The sequence below is a fragment of the Cornus florida genome, unplaced genomic scaffold, assembly GCF_030987335.1.
Source record: "Cornus florida cultivar Cherokee Brave unplaced genomic scaffold, ASM3098733v1 CherokeeBrave_3.0.0_Hap2_Chr01, whole genome shotgun sequence".
NCBI classification, from domain to species: domain Eukaryota; kingdom Viridiplantae; phylum Streptophyta; class Magnoliopsida; order Cornales; family Cornaceae; genus Cornus; species Cornus florida.
Genome location: NW_026775571.1, coordinates 65,302,852 through 65,318,651, shown reverse-complemented (window position 1 = coordinate 65,318,651; position 15,800 = coordinate 65,302,852). Strand labels below are relative to the sequence as shown.

The window sequence follows — 15,800 nt, the reverse complement described above, 5'->3', positions numbered from 1 at the left end:
ATTTTTTAACAGAGCACAAAAGTTCAAGGAAGTATTATAAAAGGTGACAGAGTATAATGATGAGAACAGTTTAAAATTCTATTTTTCTTCTTTCTTGACAAACAAAGTAATTTTTTTTTTTTGCAACCAAATAAAAGAAAAAAAGAAGAACAAAATTTGTTCCACACCAACATCTCATCCATCCGTTCCATCTATGTTTTTTTTTTCTTCCTATCAAAACAAAGCATAAAAGTCCTCAGTTTTTTTTTTTTTGGTTGCTTTGAAACTAAAAAAAGAAAAGAAATCAATTTAAATTTTAAATAAAACTTTTTATAATGCTAAATCCAAAAACAATCGATTCGTTATCTCAAATATCACCATTAGATCTGAAGGGTTAGACACACGTCACTTAATTTGGGCTAATCAAAAGTGTTGATTCAACATTTGGATACTGCTAAAAAAATAAATAAATAAAATAAAACAATTGTCACACAGAAAAACTTTCTTTATCTCTTTCATTGGCGTCTGTTTTCCATTCATATCATAGTTTTACCTCTCGGTCGCTCACTCTCCTTCTGTCTCTACACTGTTTTTCACCGCCATTACCACTTCTGTCTGTATCTCTCTCATAGAGAAAGAGAGAGAGTAGTAGAGGAGTAGATGGTGCACTAAACACCTTATGATACGCACGCCACTGGCTACTCTCTCTCTATCTCTCTCTCTCTCTCTCCCTCTCTCTCTCACTCACACTTTCTTACACTTCCTATTAGATCCTAATCTCCCAACAATCAGTTTCCTCTTTCTGCCCATGTAACGCGAATTCGTTGGTGATTCCTCGAACAATCTCTGGTTTCTCTCCGGATTTTCAGGTTTTTTTCTTATTTTATTTATTTTAGTTAACACCATCTGGGCATCTCTCAGAAACACAAATCTGTTATGGGTTGTGTGTGTGCCCAATATGTGTATATATATGAATAGATGATGGCTTTGTATTATTGGACATGTGCCTTTGTGAATTTCTGGTTATTTTCGTTGATCATTTGACAGTACATAAATTAAATATGTGGGTTTGCTTTGTGGCTTGTGGATTGGATTGGTTTGACTTTTTGATGATTGTTTTGTGGTGTTTCCTTCAGTGATATTTTTTGTTTTACTTTGTGGGTTGCAGTTTTTATGGTTTTTCATTGGATTGGATTTAGGAATTAATGGGGAAAAAGGTTAAGAAGAAGGCCCGAAGTGGTCATAAGGAGAAGCGGGTTGTGGCCCCTTCTCTGAAAACTGATTCCCGACAAAGCATTCCAACAAGTATTGAGACTGTTGATGATGGAGTTTCAATTGTGAAAGAGAGGAAAGTGTGTCCTCATCTTGATAAGGGTGTTGATTTAGTTAAAGTTTCTTCAAAAATTGGGTCTTCAGAACCTATTCGATGTCAAGATTGCAGGGAAAGTGTCGTTGGTAGGCGGGCAAATAAGGGGATGAATAAACATGGGAAGAAGAAAGGAGGTGGTTCTGGGGATCCAAGACCAGAGTCTAAAGCCATTTGGGTTTGTTTGCATTGTGGACATTTTTCGTGTGGAGGGATTGGACTCCCAACTACCTCTCAAAGCCATGCAGTTCAGCATGCCAGGAAAACCCGCCATCCGTTGGCTGTTCAATTTGAGAACCCTCATCTTCAATGGTGCTTCCCGTGCAATACACTAATTCCAGTTGAAAAATCAGAAGAGAATGGTGAACAGAGAGATATGTCACTAGATATTGTGAAAATGATAAAGGGGCGATCATCTGAAGGAGCCTCAGTGGATGTTGAGGATGTTTGGCTTGGGAGTGGCAAAGTTACAAGTGAAATAAATTCAGAAAACACTGTGTCTAGTAGTTTAGATGGAGGAGGTGGTTATGTGGTAAGAGGCTTGGTTAATTTGGGAAACACTTGTTTCTTCAACTCAATCACGCAGAACCTTTTGGCAATGGATAGATTGCGAGATTACCTCTTGAAACTAGATAGGTCTGTTGGGCCTCTTACTGTTTCTTTGCAGAAGCTTTATAATGAAACTAACCCGGTGGCAGGTTTTAAAAATGTGATAAATCCAAGATCCTTTTTTGGGTGTGTTTGTGCCAAGGCTCCCCAATTTCGGGGATATCAGCAGCATGACAGTCATGAGTTGCTCCGTTGCTTACTTGATGGGTTATGTACAGAAGAGTCATGTTCAAGAAAAGAAGTGGGTTCTTCTCAGGACGATGAGATTTCTCCAAATGTGAGTCCTACTTTTGTAGATGCTATCTTTGGGGGCAAGCTCTCCAGTACTGTTTGTTGTTTGGAATGTGGACACTCCTCAACAGTGTATGAGCCATTTCTTGATCTCTCACTCCCAGTTCCAACAAAGAAACCTCCACCTAAAAAGGCCCAACCAATCTCCCGAGGCAAGAAATCAAAATTGCCTCCAAAGAGAAGTGGCAGGATTCGTGCAAAAGGTAACAGAGGCATAGATCCTGTAGCATATCAAAATGTTTCAGATCCACCAACCAGTGACAGGTCAGGTGGAGTACAATCTAGTGTGCCTGTTGCAGAAAATATAGTGGATGTTTCAGGTGAATGTAGGTCATCAGAATCGATTAGCCCAAATAATGTGGCCAGTGACAAGGTTAATGTGGCCAGCGACCGTGATATGAGTTCACAAACCAATGATCTATCATTTATTCAAGATTCTATAAACAAGGATGCTATACATAATGATGTCATATCGCATGATAACTTGGAATCTTGTAATGAGATTTGTCCACTTCATATGGAGGAAACTGCTTCTTCTCTTGGTGATTTCTCATGGTTGGATTACGTTGAACCAGGTCCATTATCAGACAATCATCATATGGCTTCACAAATTAATGATAATTCGGTGACTCAAAATTCTGGAAACAAGGATGCTGATCAGAATGACTTGGACTCAAGTAGTCAGGTTTGCCCATTTTATATTGAGTCAAATCAGAGAGTGGATTTGGCGGGTAATTCTTGGGAAGATGAGCTCCCATTACAGTGTGAAGATTCTGCAGTCATTTTGCTTCCATACAAAGAAGATACTTGTGCTCCTGATGAGATATTAAGAGGAGAAGGTGAAGTCTCCTCCTCGACAGTTGCTTATGAACAAGATTCATTGGACTTTGATGGTTTTGGAGACTTGTTTAATGAGCCTGAAACAGCTGGAGCCCCTAACGTGAAACCCTTCTCAAGCGATAAGAATTTTCAGGCAAATGAAGTTGCAGGTACTGGTTCCATAGTTGGAAATAGTGACTCTGACCCAGATGTAGTTGATAGTGATTCTCCAGTGTCCATAGATAGTTGTTTGGCTTATTTCACAAAACCAGAGCTTCTCTCCAATGAACATGGTTGGCATTGTGAGAATTGTTCAAAAGCTTTGCGAAAGCAAATGATGAAATCGAGGAAGAGACAGGAGAAACCAACATCAAAGATTGGGATAAATGGAGGTGAGAATAAAATTCAAAATGCTCTATTAGGTTTAGGCAATGACCATCCTTTTCTTAATGAGGTCAGAAACCGTGGTAATGGAAATATCAAAGGGGAAGCACTTAGTACTTCTGATAAAGGCTTAGCATCTCGTAATGGGAAAGTAGATGGTAATGACAACTGCATAATTGAGACCACCCAGAAAGCTGAGCTGAACCCAGTAGCTTGCCATTTGGAAAAGGGGAAAGGTGTGATGAACGATGCACTTCCAGGGCTATCAGAGTCTTCAAGCAGCTATAAACCTTGCAGTCAAGCAAGTTCCAGTGGTCAACCCAGTGATTCTTCCAGTGTTCAAGAGCCTAGTTGTGCTGGATGTGACACTGATAAAGTTGAACACGGGGAATCCCAGCTGTCAGCTGAAAGATGTGCATCAGAAGGAAGCGATGATGAGGAGACGGATACAGATAATGTGAAAGTAAAGAGAGATGCAACTAAAAGAATTCTCATTTATAGGTCTCCAATTATTTTGACCATTCATCTGAAGAGGTTCAGCCAAGATGCCCGTGGTCGCTTGAGTAAGTTGAATGGCCATGTGAACTTCGAAGATACAATTGATCTCAGCTTGTACATGGATCCAAGGTGTGCTTCTAAACCTTCATTTGGACTTTTTATTAGCTATATAATCCTAGGGCTGCAAATGAACCGAGTAGAGCTTAAGACTGTTCAGGTTCAGTTCAGTTCATTCATTTGTGGGTTCAGCTCAGGCATCTCCGACTTTTAACAAACTCAGAAGATTGAGCCTGGCTGACCATAATTATCACAAGCTGGTCATACTTGGCTAAACTAGGCTCGTTCAGAAGAACAAGCCAAGCTCAAGCTCATACTTGAGCTCGAGTTTAAGGTCACAGCTCAACTAGTAACATAACATTTGAAATAACATCAAACAAGAGAGAGGGGAGAGGGACATAAAGAAGCAGCTAGAATTATTAGATTGCTTGCAATCAAAGAAAAGAACTCATTTGACACAACATTGCTTTTTCATTCACTTCAAAATCCTCATCTGTTTCACCCATTTGTTAGGACGGCTCATTTGAATCTCAAGTAAATCAAAACACCTACAAGAATGGCAGCATCAAATATATAAAAAATAAATAAACCATTATCAACAACTCACCTGGAATCAGAATATGTCTTGATTAAATCACAAAATTAACTTAAGCAATACTCTTTATTTGTGTTTCTCAGTTTTACAGAATGTACATGTGATCCATAAAGGACATTCAAAAACATATCCCTGGATAGGCACAGTTGAGATATTCCCAAATATGCATGCTACAAAATGCGAGGGATAATCATAACCCACTTCCTACCTCCCCCCCCCCCCCCCCCCCCCCAAAAAAAAAAAAAAAGTTCGGCTTCCAATATTTGGTTCCTTATATTTGTGAAACCGAACCTTGTAAAATTATGTTGTTTGGTTGCAAATAACAATTAGAAATTTTTGGCTATTTGCTACAGCTCAAATGAAAACATACTGTACAATTACCTCTTCCATCTCCGCCTATTTAGGCAATTTGATACTGTATAGACAAATTTTTGAGAGCCTTAATCATTCTTTTATCCAAATTTAGGAAATACCATAGGATATCTGCACGAAGTTCAGTCTTGATAGTTATTACAAAATTCAGAGAAACAATGGGTTCAATTTGGAGAGAGCTATCATTAGCATTGATTCCTTCGGTGATTGGACTGCTTTAGTGACTGTATTTTTTTCCTGAATAGAAAATTCCTTCAGGATAGGATGAAAACCTAAATACTACAACAAACATTATTGTAATGGGGTTTATCTTGGAACTTTTATCAGGTTGAAAATCTGAATTCTATCTTTATCCTTCTGGTTCAAAATTTATTATGTTATGCACGTATTCTAGTAACGTTGTAAGAATTAATCTTTATAGAATTATATAGAGGCACCCTTTCAAGAAACATCTGACAAAAAATTTCACCAATGATCTAAAAAGGTCCAACAAGAGAAAATATAATTTTGGAAACTTACAACATTTGCAGAAGTCCAACTTTCTATAGGATTCCAGGATATCATTTCTTAGCCTATTTCTTCTAAGCAATCAATCAGATTATATAAGAAAGTATTGAACTAATTGAAACAAGTGCACACGTTCCATGCATTCTAGAGTCTAAATTAATGATCAAATTATGAATTAGTTAGAATCTGTAGTCGTTTGAGTATCAGTGTTGATGCTTTGTCTCTGTCTCTGTCTCTCTTTCCCCTCACCCCCACCCCCACCCCACACCCCCTTTCCCTCCTTCCTTCTTTCCCCTTCTATTTCCTTTTTTCTGCCTTCGAATTGGTTTTTCTATAGTAGTACCAAATAGAGGTGCATTTACTTGCAACTAATTGTGATGTCTTCTGTTGAACCGCTTACATGATTTAACAAATCACTTTATTATAGTATGTACTATGTAATATCATCATCATAATCCTTGATCCCAATTGAATTTGCTGGCAAAAGAAGTTATATTACTTTATTTCATTCTAGTGAGTCAGGATACTGGAGTTGACAGTGGTTATACGGCACCAAGAAAAGTAACTTTTGCAGTGCTATAAAATTTTGTAACCTTGTAATTTATTGGATTCTGCTTCTTGTTCGTCTTAATTTGAACACTTTTGCAAAGTTCTAAAATATATCGATAAACATTTTTAGAAACATTATACTGAACAAAGTGATGTGTTGAAGTTGATGATACATCTTCTATGACTTCGTACTCATTTTATCATTGATTTTCATATGACACTGATGCTAATTTCAATATTCCCATGCATTTTTTTTTTGTAGTTGCTTACTTGGTTGTTTCCAATTAATTATTCTTAATGCATTTGTCATATAAATACTGGAGATCATGAGGGGCTTCGCACCTATGTCGGGTATAGGTGTTGGGGCATTTTGTTAGGGTTATTATAATATTTTCATTTCTTTGATTTTTATGGGATATTTTATTTTCTTTAATTTTTAGGGTTTCTTATTTGGGGTTTTCCTATAAGAGGGCGCATGTAATTGAATAATATTGGTGATTTCCTAATTATCTATTGCATTCCTCTTCTCTCATTATTCTTGCTCTTCTTAACCCCTGAATCTGTGTAGCTTACCTCTTCATATCTTAAATTTGATTCCTTATCACATTCGTCTTTTTCTCCCCTTTTTCTTCTAGCCTCATTTCTTCTTATTTTCAACCCTTCTTTCTTTCTTGGCTTGCATCATATACACAATTGCATATGTATGTACATGTGTGAGCAGGAAATGCTAGCGTTTTCACCACTAAGATGACGTTACAATTGTTTTGTAATTTTAAGATATTTCAATTGGCCTTCCTATTATATATTAGTGTAGTCTTGAGTAAAGACTACTGTTATTTCATTCAAATCCAATACGTTGAAGCTTGTTAAAACATTTCTTTCCCGGGCAAAATGGAGGCTTTTCTTAACATTCTACCCTAGGCATCAAAACTTGTATTACATGAACAGATTGGGTTAACAAGATTCTTGAATGTAGAATTCCGATCGTATTAGACTGAAAATATGGAATGCCAGTTATTCAGTGAGTTTTTATCATAAGGAATTCACCTAAATCATGCCATCTCCCATGCTTGCTTCCTTACTTGGTAACCAGTCTTTTCTTAGTTCCCCAACTTTATTGATCTAGAAGATTGCCCCATTCAAATAGCTTCAGTTCTGTGTTTGCCTAATCGCCTAGTATGAGTGGAATCCAGTAATAAGATTCTCCTCTCTCTCTCTCTCTTAGTTCAGATATGGATGAATGTTTCCAGTGATATTGAAGTACATTGATGATTTAAAAGTGGTAGCCCTGTTGGCCGCTTTGGACACTTCAATCATTGACTTAGGCATGCTCATTATGTTTTCTTTAAGTTATTAGGATGCTCCTGTATAACACCAATGTACGTTATTAGGTGCAATCCTGTATAGCACTTTCTAATGGATCCTTATTTACATAAAAAAGTAAGTTATTAATAATATAGGGTAATAAATTTAAGAGTGTAGAATCCCAAGTTTAGTTATTTGTTAAAATATTATCCCAATTATCTTGTGATCTTTCTGAACATAAATTTAAAAGTTCGTTTAAAAGAATGCAAGTAATATTGAGGAAGGACCTAGCCTAGTTATGTCTCGGTGCCTAAAACCCTTGAACAAACAAATTTTATTGAAGTATCAGGTGTTTGTTTAGGCACAACAATATTTCTTCTGCTGCTATGCTCTTAGGGATTCAAAAGAGCTATAAACTACCTATTTGATCAAGCTTGAAGATCCTCTGCAAATTCAGTTCACTAAGGCAGTTTAACCAATATTGCCATTTATGTTACCTTAATGCTTAATGTAACAGAAATCTGCAATCTTGATCTGCCAGTTAAAAGTAAAACATAAAAGAGAAGTCTCTTGAAGTTCTATAACAATTGCACTTCGTTTCCATGCCCTTTAACTTCCTCGCATATATATGGGCTATGATACATGAACTCCGGTGCAGATCTTGGGTGTGGACATGTTTCTAAGTATTGGACACCCCCCAAATCTCAAATCTTAGGAGGCGGAAAATGTGTCCAAAAATTGGGTATGGGTACGTAGACACATTCTTGTTGTTTAACGTATACTCTGTTAGAGTGTAATTGAAAAGGATGTTGTGAAGTAAAGAGGTTTCCATCCATCTCACATGTAGGAAATCTTTCTCTGCTATCAAATTTGACCTTTTCCTTCTTCCATCTTTTCGCTTGGAGAATCAGAGTGTCCAATTTGGATATGTACGTCAGATACATATCCCACACCCGTACCTACATCATGTCATGTCGATTTGGTACATGTATGGGTGCAGTTCCTACTAAAAGATAAATCTTCAGGCTTTATAATTACTGTAACAATGAGAGTTTGGTCCCTGCTATTTGCTGCAGGCACAGACCCAATGTGTGCCCAATTGCCCCCACTGATTTTTTTTTTTTAGTAGTATACCTAATACTTTTAGAATTTTGATACATATATATATATATATATATAATATATAATTATACTATTGCCCCCCCTGAAATTAGTAAAAAAATTCACATTGCCCCCCCTCACTTATGTTTTTGGGTCCGTCCCTGATTGCTGCATGTGCTTTTCATAGTGATGTTTATCATCATTCGGAAATTTTATGGCTATAAGAAATGGAGTATCTGCTCCTTAGTAAAAATGACTTTCCGCATGTACCATATTTCCAAAGGCATGATGGCTCTGGGGTGGTCTATCTAAATTACAGTGGTAGTAGTTTCTGCTAAATATATTGTGAGATTGGCTAGTTAGTTTCACTTCCTTCCTTGGCAAATCTTCGGCAAATCTACAGGACTGTAGTGCCAGGAGGCAGAACAAGGTCAAGATCTTGCCAGATTACCAATTGTTCCAAAAGCTTAAACTATTAGAGAATGGGTTCAACATTATATATAATGCTCCAATACACTTCACACGTGAAAACTCACACTAAAATGGGAACAAATGCGATAATAGAGACTGGAACTCAACACCTCCCAAGTCTAAAGTTTTGATATCGTGTTGGAACTTAGAACGCTAGTTGTCCCAATAGTTTGAGTTGTTAGAAAATGGACCCAATAATGTATATCAAGCTCCAACACCCTTCCTCATGTGCAATCCCATCTTGCACGTAATGAGGCAAAGTGATTAAATCGAGATCATAACAAAGTGAAAACTTGCACATCAAATTGGGAAACAAATGCAAAGATGAGACTTTGCACTTAAGACCCACCAGAATCAAAGCTCTAAAAAATTTAGACTACCGATTGCTCCAAAAGCTTATTCTAGTGGAGAATGGCCCGATAATGTATACCAAACTCCAACACGCTCATCCAAGTGCAATTGCCTTCCACGGGACAAGGCAAACAAACCAAACCAACAAATTTCAATCTTGCACACAAATTGGGGAACAAATGCATATATGGAGACTCAACCCGAGACCTCCCAGAATCAAAGCTATAAATACCATGTTAAACCACCAATTGTTGAATTCATTCTCTAATAGCTTAAGCTTTTGGAGCAATTGATATTCTACATGGTGTCAAAGCTTCAAATCCAGGAGAAGTTGGGTTTAAGACTCCATTTCTCCATTTTTTCCGCATTCTGTTGTGTACTTTGTCCAATTTGATTTCCTGCTTGCCTCTCCACGTGCAATTGTGTTGCACATAACGGAGGGTGTGAGAGACTTTAATGTAGATTGCTAGATCTATTCCTTAGTAATTTAAGATTTTGGAGCAATTGGTAGTCTACCATGGCATTAGATCCTTGATTTTGAGGGCTGTTTGGTTTTGCAATTAGTGGTTTAACATCATATCAGCCTGGGAGTTCTTAAGTCTCCATCCCTGCATTTTTTCCTCATTTTGATGTGCAAGTTCACGCTTTGTTATGGCCTTGATTTGGTCTGCTTACCTCACCACCTGTAAGACGGAGTTGCATGCGAGAGAGGTATTGGGGCTTGATATGCATCGTTGGGTCCATTTTCTATCAGCTTAAACTTTTGGGCTCAGTAGATGTTCTAACAGTCCTGGGTAATGCCCTCCCTCCTTAAGACCTTGTTACAGCGGGACCAAAACTGGGTAATGTCCCTTTATGTCCTGGTCTTCTAACAGATCTGCTATTCACCTTATGCACACCAAATATGAAATGTATATCCATGAAATGAGATTTTATTTCACGATGCTCATTATTTGTCATTGTTCTCTCTTCTTTATTTCAACTGCACAATCAGGATAATGCAACTTCCATAGATTATACACTTTTAATATTTTGTTGTCATATATTGGTATATTGCCTATCTTAGCTAGTTACTTGCATGATAACATACACTGTAATCATTGTACAGATGGAAGTGGACAGTCAGAGTGGTGGGTTTTCACTGTACACTCTTTCCTTATGATGTCGATAGGCAACTACAGAGAAGGTTTTAAGCTATGAGATACATTTTGAAAAATAATATGTAATACTACAGAGTTCTGACCAAAATTCAGAATGTACGAGAAAAGACATCTTCATAAAATGAATATTTATGAGGAAAAAAACTTAATCCATGATAAGTATGTCAAAACTAACGGTGTTCTGGGTTTTTCCAACGATTAAACACAATTGTAACAGTTGAATACAGATATAACTTTATGTAGGAGGTCTCATCTTGTGCTCAGTACTCACTACCTGCACAAACATTTGTATGACCATTATTTCTCCTATGATTATAAATATGTTTTAAGTTCTTAAACTGTTGATTTCTGAACCAGCCGAGACTACCGAATTCAATATAAATGCAGCCTTATAAATTTCTTATAAAAAAAATGTTAAGAATTTGTATGGTTGCTCCATTGTGACCTGGAAGTCACGTGAGGAGGTAAAGTTCTTGCACTAGGCTAGCCCTATGTTAGGAATTTGCATCATTATCACTCAAAAGTTGGATAGTTATCCCCTAAATTCTTACTGTATTTCATATGTGTATACTAAAAAGACTACGAAAAGATTGAAAAGGGAAGCAAAGAAATAGAAAGTTACATCTAATGCAGAAAAAAAGAAAAGAAAAGCAAATGTTATACCGCCTATGCGAAATAGAATGGCAAAATACCAAAAGATTGACACATATTAATCACTTAAGTGATCAATTGCCCGTAGACATCCAAATTATATATATATATATATATGAAGTATGAGGTAGAATCAAATTTTACCTTATGTAAGAATCAATGTTCTTATACTTGATAACTTTTTTTTTCCTAATATTCATCCACAGTCAAGCAAACCAGTGGGTTGGCTATCCTCTCTCAATTCTCATGATTGTCATACATGGTGAAAATTAAGTTGATTCGAGATTCAAAGCTATCTCATTGACTTTAGACTCCATATTGTAGTTTCAATTCATTATAATATTTTATTAAAAAATTGTGCATGAGTTCTAGGATTGGACAACTTCCCCTTCCTATCAAGTTGATATTTGATGTGCATGATAAATAATCTAATCCATGTAGATATGACTCCAATAAGAGAAGTATTGGAAAATTGGTAAGATTCAAACTGATCCCAACTTAGATTTATGTGGGAAAACTAACCTTCCCACTACTAGGAGGAGGATAACTGCATCCTTTTTCTAGGTTGGACTAAGATTATCCAAACTTGTTACATTTTTAAGTTTTCTTTTCTCTTTTTCTTTTTCTTTTTCTTTTTCTTTTTTAAGAACTTATATTCTTAAAGAACCTTAAGTATTTCATAGATTTTTGAAAAGGACCGTCTTCCTTCTTTTCCATATCTCTCAACTGGGCAGCTGTGTCTTTGAATGTACCAGCCCTTCTTTCTCCCTTCCAGCCTTCCATCTCTTAGTGGTGCTGTCTTTCTGAGTAAACTGGGGTTTGGATTGGTTTGATTGAGACGGAAAGAGGGAAGTTAGCAATCTTTGGTTCTCTCACAACTCAATCGAGGATTGGGTTTTTCTTTGTAGTTAATTGGATTGATTGCGTGAATATTCAAATTTCGAACTTTTCTTGATTAAGATCCTTTACTTTATAACTGAAAACCCAATCTAACCTAGTAGTTTGGTTGGAGTGCTGCAGATTTCTTACTTGGGTTGATGACTGGTATCTGGAGCACCTAATTTCTGTGTATAAAATCCTATAAAATTTATTTTAACCCTGAACTGCCTGCCAGAAAAAGAAGGAAAAAAAAAAGGAATTCTCAAGTTATTTAATCTTTTTTTTTTTTTTTTTTTTCTTTTCCACTTAATGATGTGAGAATATTTTCAGCCATTTTCTTTTGCATATAGTTAAACACTCAATTTAGTAGTGTCATGGATGAAAATTATCCGACCAATTACATTTTATGAACAGCTAATTAGTAAAGGAAAACAAGTAGAATCATATAAATGCTCTTGGGCATGTTTTTGGTTTTTTATTTTATTATTTTTTTAACACATTGATGGGACATTTTAACACCATTTAACACATTGGGACATTGATAGAACCATTTTGGTTTTTTTATTTTTTAATATTTGCACTCATCCAAGTGGGACATCACTTTTGTTTGTGGATAGCCGACAACGCTCATCTACACTGACATGCTTTACTATGGGTGGTTCCTGATATCTAATATGTTGGTGTAGCTTATTGCCTTATATAGCCTGTGAGCTCAAAGCTTGCATTATGTCTTTGTCTTGTATTTTTAAGTGAAATCATTTTCTGAATCTATCTCAATTTAAAACTACAGGTGCACAGAGAGAGAGATGTACAAATACCGTCTGGTTGGGGTGGTGGAGCACCTGGGGACCATGAGGGGAGGCCACTATGTTGCATACGTGAGAGGAGGCACAAAAGGCATTGGGAAGGCTGAGAAAGAAAATGGAGATTTTGTTTGGTACTACGCCAGTGATGCTTATGTGCGAGTAGCTTCTTTGGAAGAAGTTCTTCGCTGTGAGGCTTACATCTTATTCTATGAAAAGATTTGATAAAGAGTTCTTTGCATTCTTTAATATGTTTCTCATAGGGCTTGGGCCCTTCGGGGATTAAAGCAATCCCTACAGGGGAGAGAGAGAGAGAGAGAGTTTTACTTTGCATTCTTTAATATGTTTCTCATAGGGCTTGGGCCCTTCGGGGATTAAAGCAATCCTCACAGGGGGAGAGGAAGAGAGAGAGAGTACAACAACTGTGAAATATTTTATACCATTTTTTTTTATGTGCAATGGGCTGTAAGATGTACAATTTGAGAAAAAATTATGGGGTTTTGTCGCGATCATTTGCAGAATTGTCTCTGCAACTACTTAGTGAAACCAGTGCTTATAAATTAGCAAGCTCACTCCCTTCTCACTTCATGAAGCAATGTTATCACTTCCAAATGATCGCAAATATAAATCTGGATGAAGGGCAGGGCAATTATAAATCTTTATTGTGCAATGGCATCAGTATAACCTGAGCTGGCAAATAGAAGTGGCAAACTGATCTTCATCAGCACCATTTTTATCCAGTGATTCAGCTGGTGGAAGCTGCTAGGTAATAAACTAGGTGCAATCTGGAGGCTCAAAACTTCAGGTTGAGTTACAAGTTTGGTTTTTGTTCCAATATACTCATTGTTTTGATGTACTACAATGATCTGCTCAGTTCCAGAAGTAACAAGCTGCTAAGATGCCACAGTTTCCACTGGGAACCAAAACACACCAGATGGAATGCTTAGAGCGCAATGCTTACAACCGTGCCCGGCCACCAGCGTAAGTGAACAGGACACTTCAATGTCTATTTGGAGTCTTTAAACAAAAAAATCTCAAATGCACGTCTTGGGAAGATTTACTAAGAAATTATTCAGTGATTCTTCACACATTGTAAGTACTCAGTGATCTGTAAATTACACTTCTAGCTTTCTTAATTTATTATACCGGGTTTTCTAGGATCTTTGTTAATGAGGTACAGTAATAATCTTGAATTAATCTTGATAGATCATTTAAATGTCTCAAGAATAAAACAGATCTAGTTGAAAGTCTCACCAGAACTTGGTGAGGAGTACTCTTCAAGTTGCTCTGACGTTGGAGCTCAAAATTCAAGCTTTGTATTCGTTCTCTCTTACGTTAGTCTCAATCAAATTACTTGATTCTCTCAACTGAGTCTCTTATGAATTTTGGCAAGTTTTTCTTTTTTATATTTTTTTGGTTTGTTTCGTTCCCCGCCCCCTCCTTTTTGAGCAGATTTATCCTGTTTATAGTACCACAGAGAGCTCATTACAGCTCTCATTATAATGATTTGATCGTATAATGTGGCATTGGCCAATTAGATGTTGCCATGTCGAAATGCTTTGATTCCTGCTCATAGGTATTTTGATGGCCAAGTAACCCCATTATCTTATAGGCACATTCTAGTTCTGATTTTAACTCATTTTGTCACATTGCACCTATATGGCATTTTACTGTTGCCTTTATTTTACTGTTTCCATTCAGTGCAGATCCCTTTATCTACATTTGGTCTCCTGTAGACCGTATGATGTTTTTAAGCTCATTTATCAATATATTGCTTTCAAACTGCTTTACTGTTTTCTTGACCAATTTTATTTTGTTTTTGTTATACCTATTTTTTGCCTTGGAATGGCGCTTCTTGGTGCAGGTCATGCTTTGCTTCATGGCTAAGTGGCTAACCCTATCTCTTGAAATTCTGCAGGTTCTAAGGGATGCTATTTGTCCTTCCAAAGTTTTCACCATACTCTTGGCATCTGTACTAGTGCTCCGGCCATTTGCTCATGGTACTTTGTTTTTTACATTGATGCTCCTGAGATCTCTGTTGTATCAGCCTTGTTCTCTCTATGATGCTCTATAGTTCTGGTCCTCAATGTTGAGATGCTCAGTTTGTTTATGTTTAAGTGTAACATATTACCCTGCTCAGTTTGTTTATGATACTTGGAGCGTTTTTCTCAATAGAGTAATCCTTCTACTTAATGCTTGTGAGCAGCATTCAGTTTCTTTAAGCTAGTATTACTTGATTACTCAACTTAGTCCAGTTTCTTCGAGCTTAGAATGCCAGTTTTATTTTTTAATCATTAATCCTGTTTTCCGTCGTCATTCTTTTATAAGATGCAAAATTTGAAACGTTCTTGTTTCTTTTTATGTTTTCTGTTCTCTTGCATAAAGCATAAAGGCCTTTTAGCATGTCCCATTGATTGAATGAAGATCTTACCCTTATGGGGTTTTCAACTTCTACCACCCCAAATAGATGCCTCTGGTATTATGTTTGTCCTCCCAATTTGGATCGAACTTAGAAAATCCCCTTCAATTCTGCTTTGAGCACTTCTCTCTACTAAAATGTCATAGCCCTAGGCTCAAGAGAATCTGACCAAGTATTGCTTTGTCTTCCCTTCTTCCTTTGCTTTTCTCTTGTCAAGCAAACTCTTAGCTTTGAAGCTCACTTCATTATTCCACTTGTGTGTGTCCTCCTTGTTAATGTTGGGGCTATATCTATACCATAAATCAAGGAGGGTGTAGATCCTTTTTGTTGAGAAATTATTACATGGTCCTGGCCAATCACAACACAACATACAAGTTAAAAACTGAATAAAGCTGATACATTTGCTTGCGTGTGGAGTTGTGATTGGTCGGCACCATGTAGTCCTAAACCATTAAAAAATTTCACCTTTTGGTGAGCTGGTTGTGATTTGATATGCCCATAGTGCTATGGAGAGCTGTTCTGCTCCAACTTTCTTGTCCTAGTGCACCACTATGCTTACAATCCTAATTTAGGTTTGTGGATGCCACTTTGTTATCAGAAATAAAACTCTTCGGGCGCCAAACCTGCATGACCC

At 36.9% G+C, this 15,800-nt stretch overlaps 1 protein-coding gene across 4 annotated transcripts; it reads left to right on the top strand.

Moving 5' to 3' along the window:
* Positions 1-351: 351 nt before the first annotated feature.
* Positions 352-14,940, top strand: LOC132299137 (ubiquitin carboxyl-terminal hydrolase 2-like). 4 transcript variants are annotated; one of them, XM_059795608.1, is made up of 5 exons: positions 352-848; positions 1,148-4,075; positions 12,735-13,513; positions 13,622-13,728; positions 14,666-14,940. In XM_059795608.1, exons 2-3 carry the CDS (start codon positions 1,185-1,187, stop codon positions 12,970-12,972), a joined length of 3,129 nt encoding a protein of 1,042 aa, XP_059651591.1. In that variant the 5' UTR covers positions 352-848; positions 1,148-1,184; the 3' UTR covers positions 12,973-13,513; positions 13,622-13,728; positions 14,666-14,940. The 4 variants fall into 4 exon arrangements, with proteins under 4 accessions (XP_059651591.1, XP_059651607.1, XP_059651586.1 ...); XM_059795624.1 differs by having other exon boundaries at positions 13,622-13,839; XM_059795603.1 differs by having other exon boundaries at positions 12,735-13,728.
* The last annotated feature ends 860 nt before the right edge of the window (positions 14,941-15,800 follow it).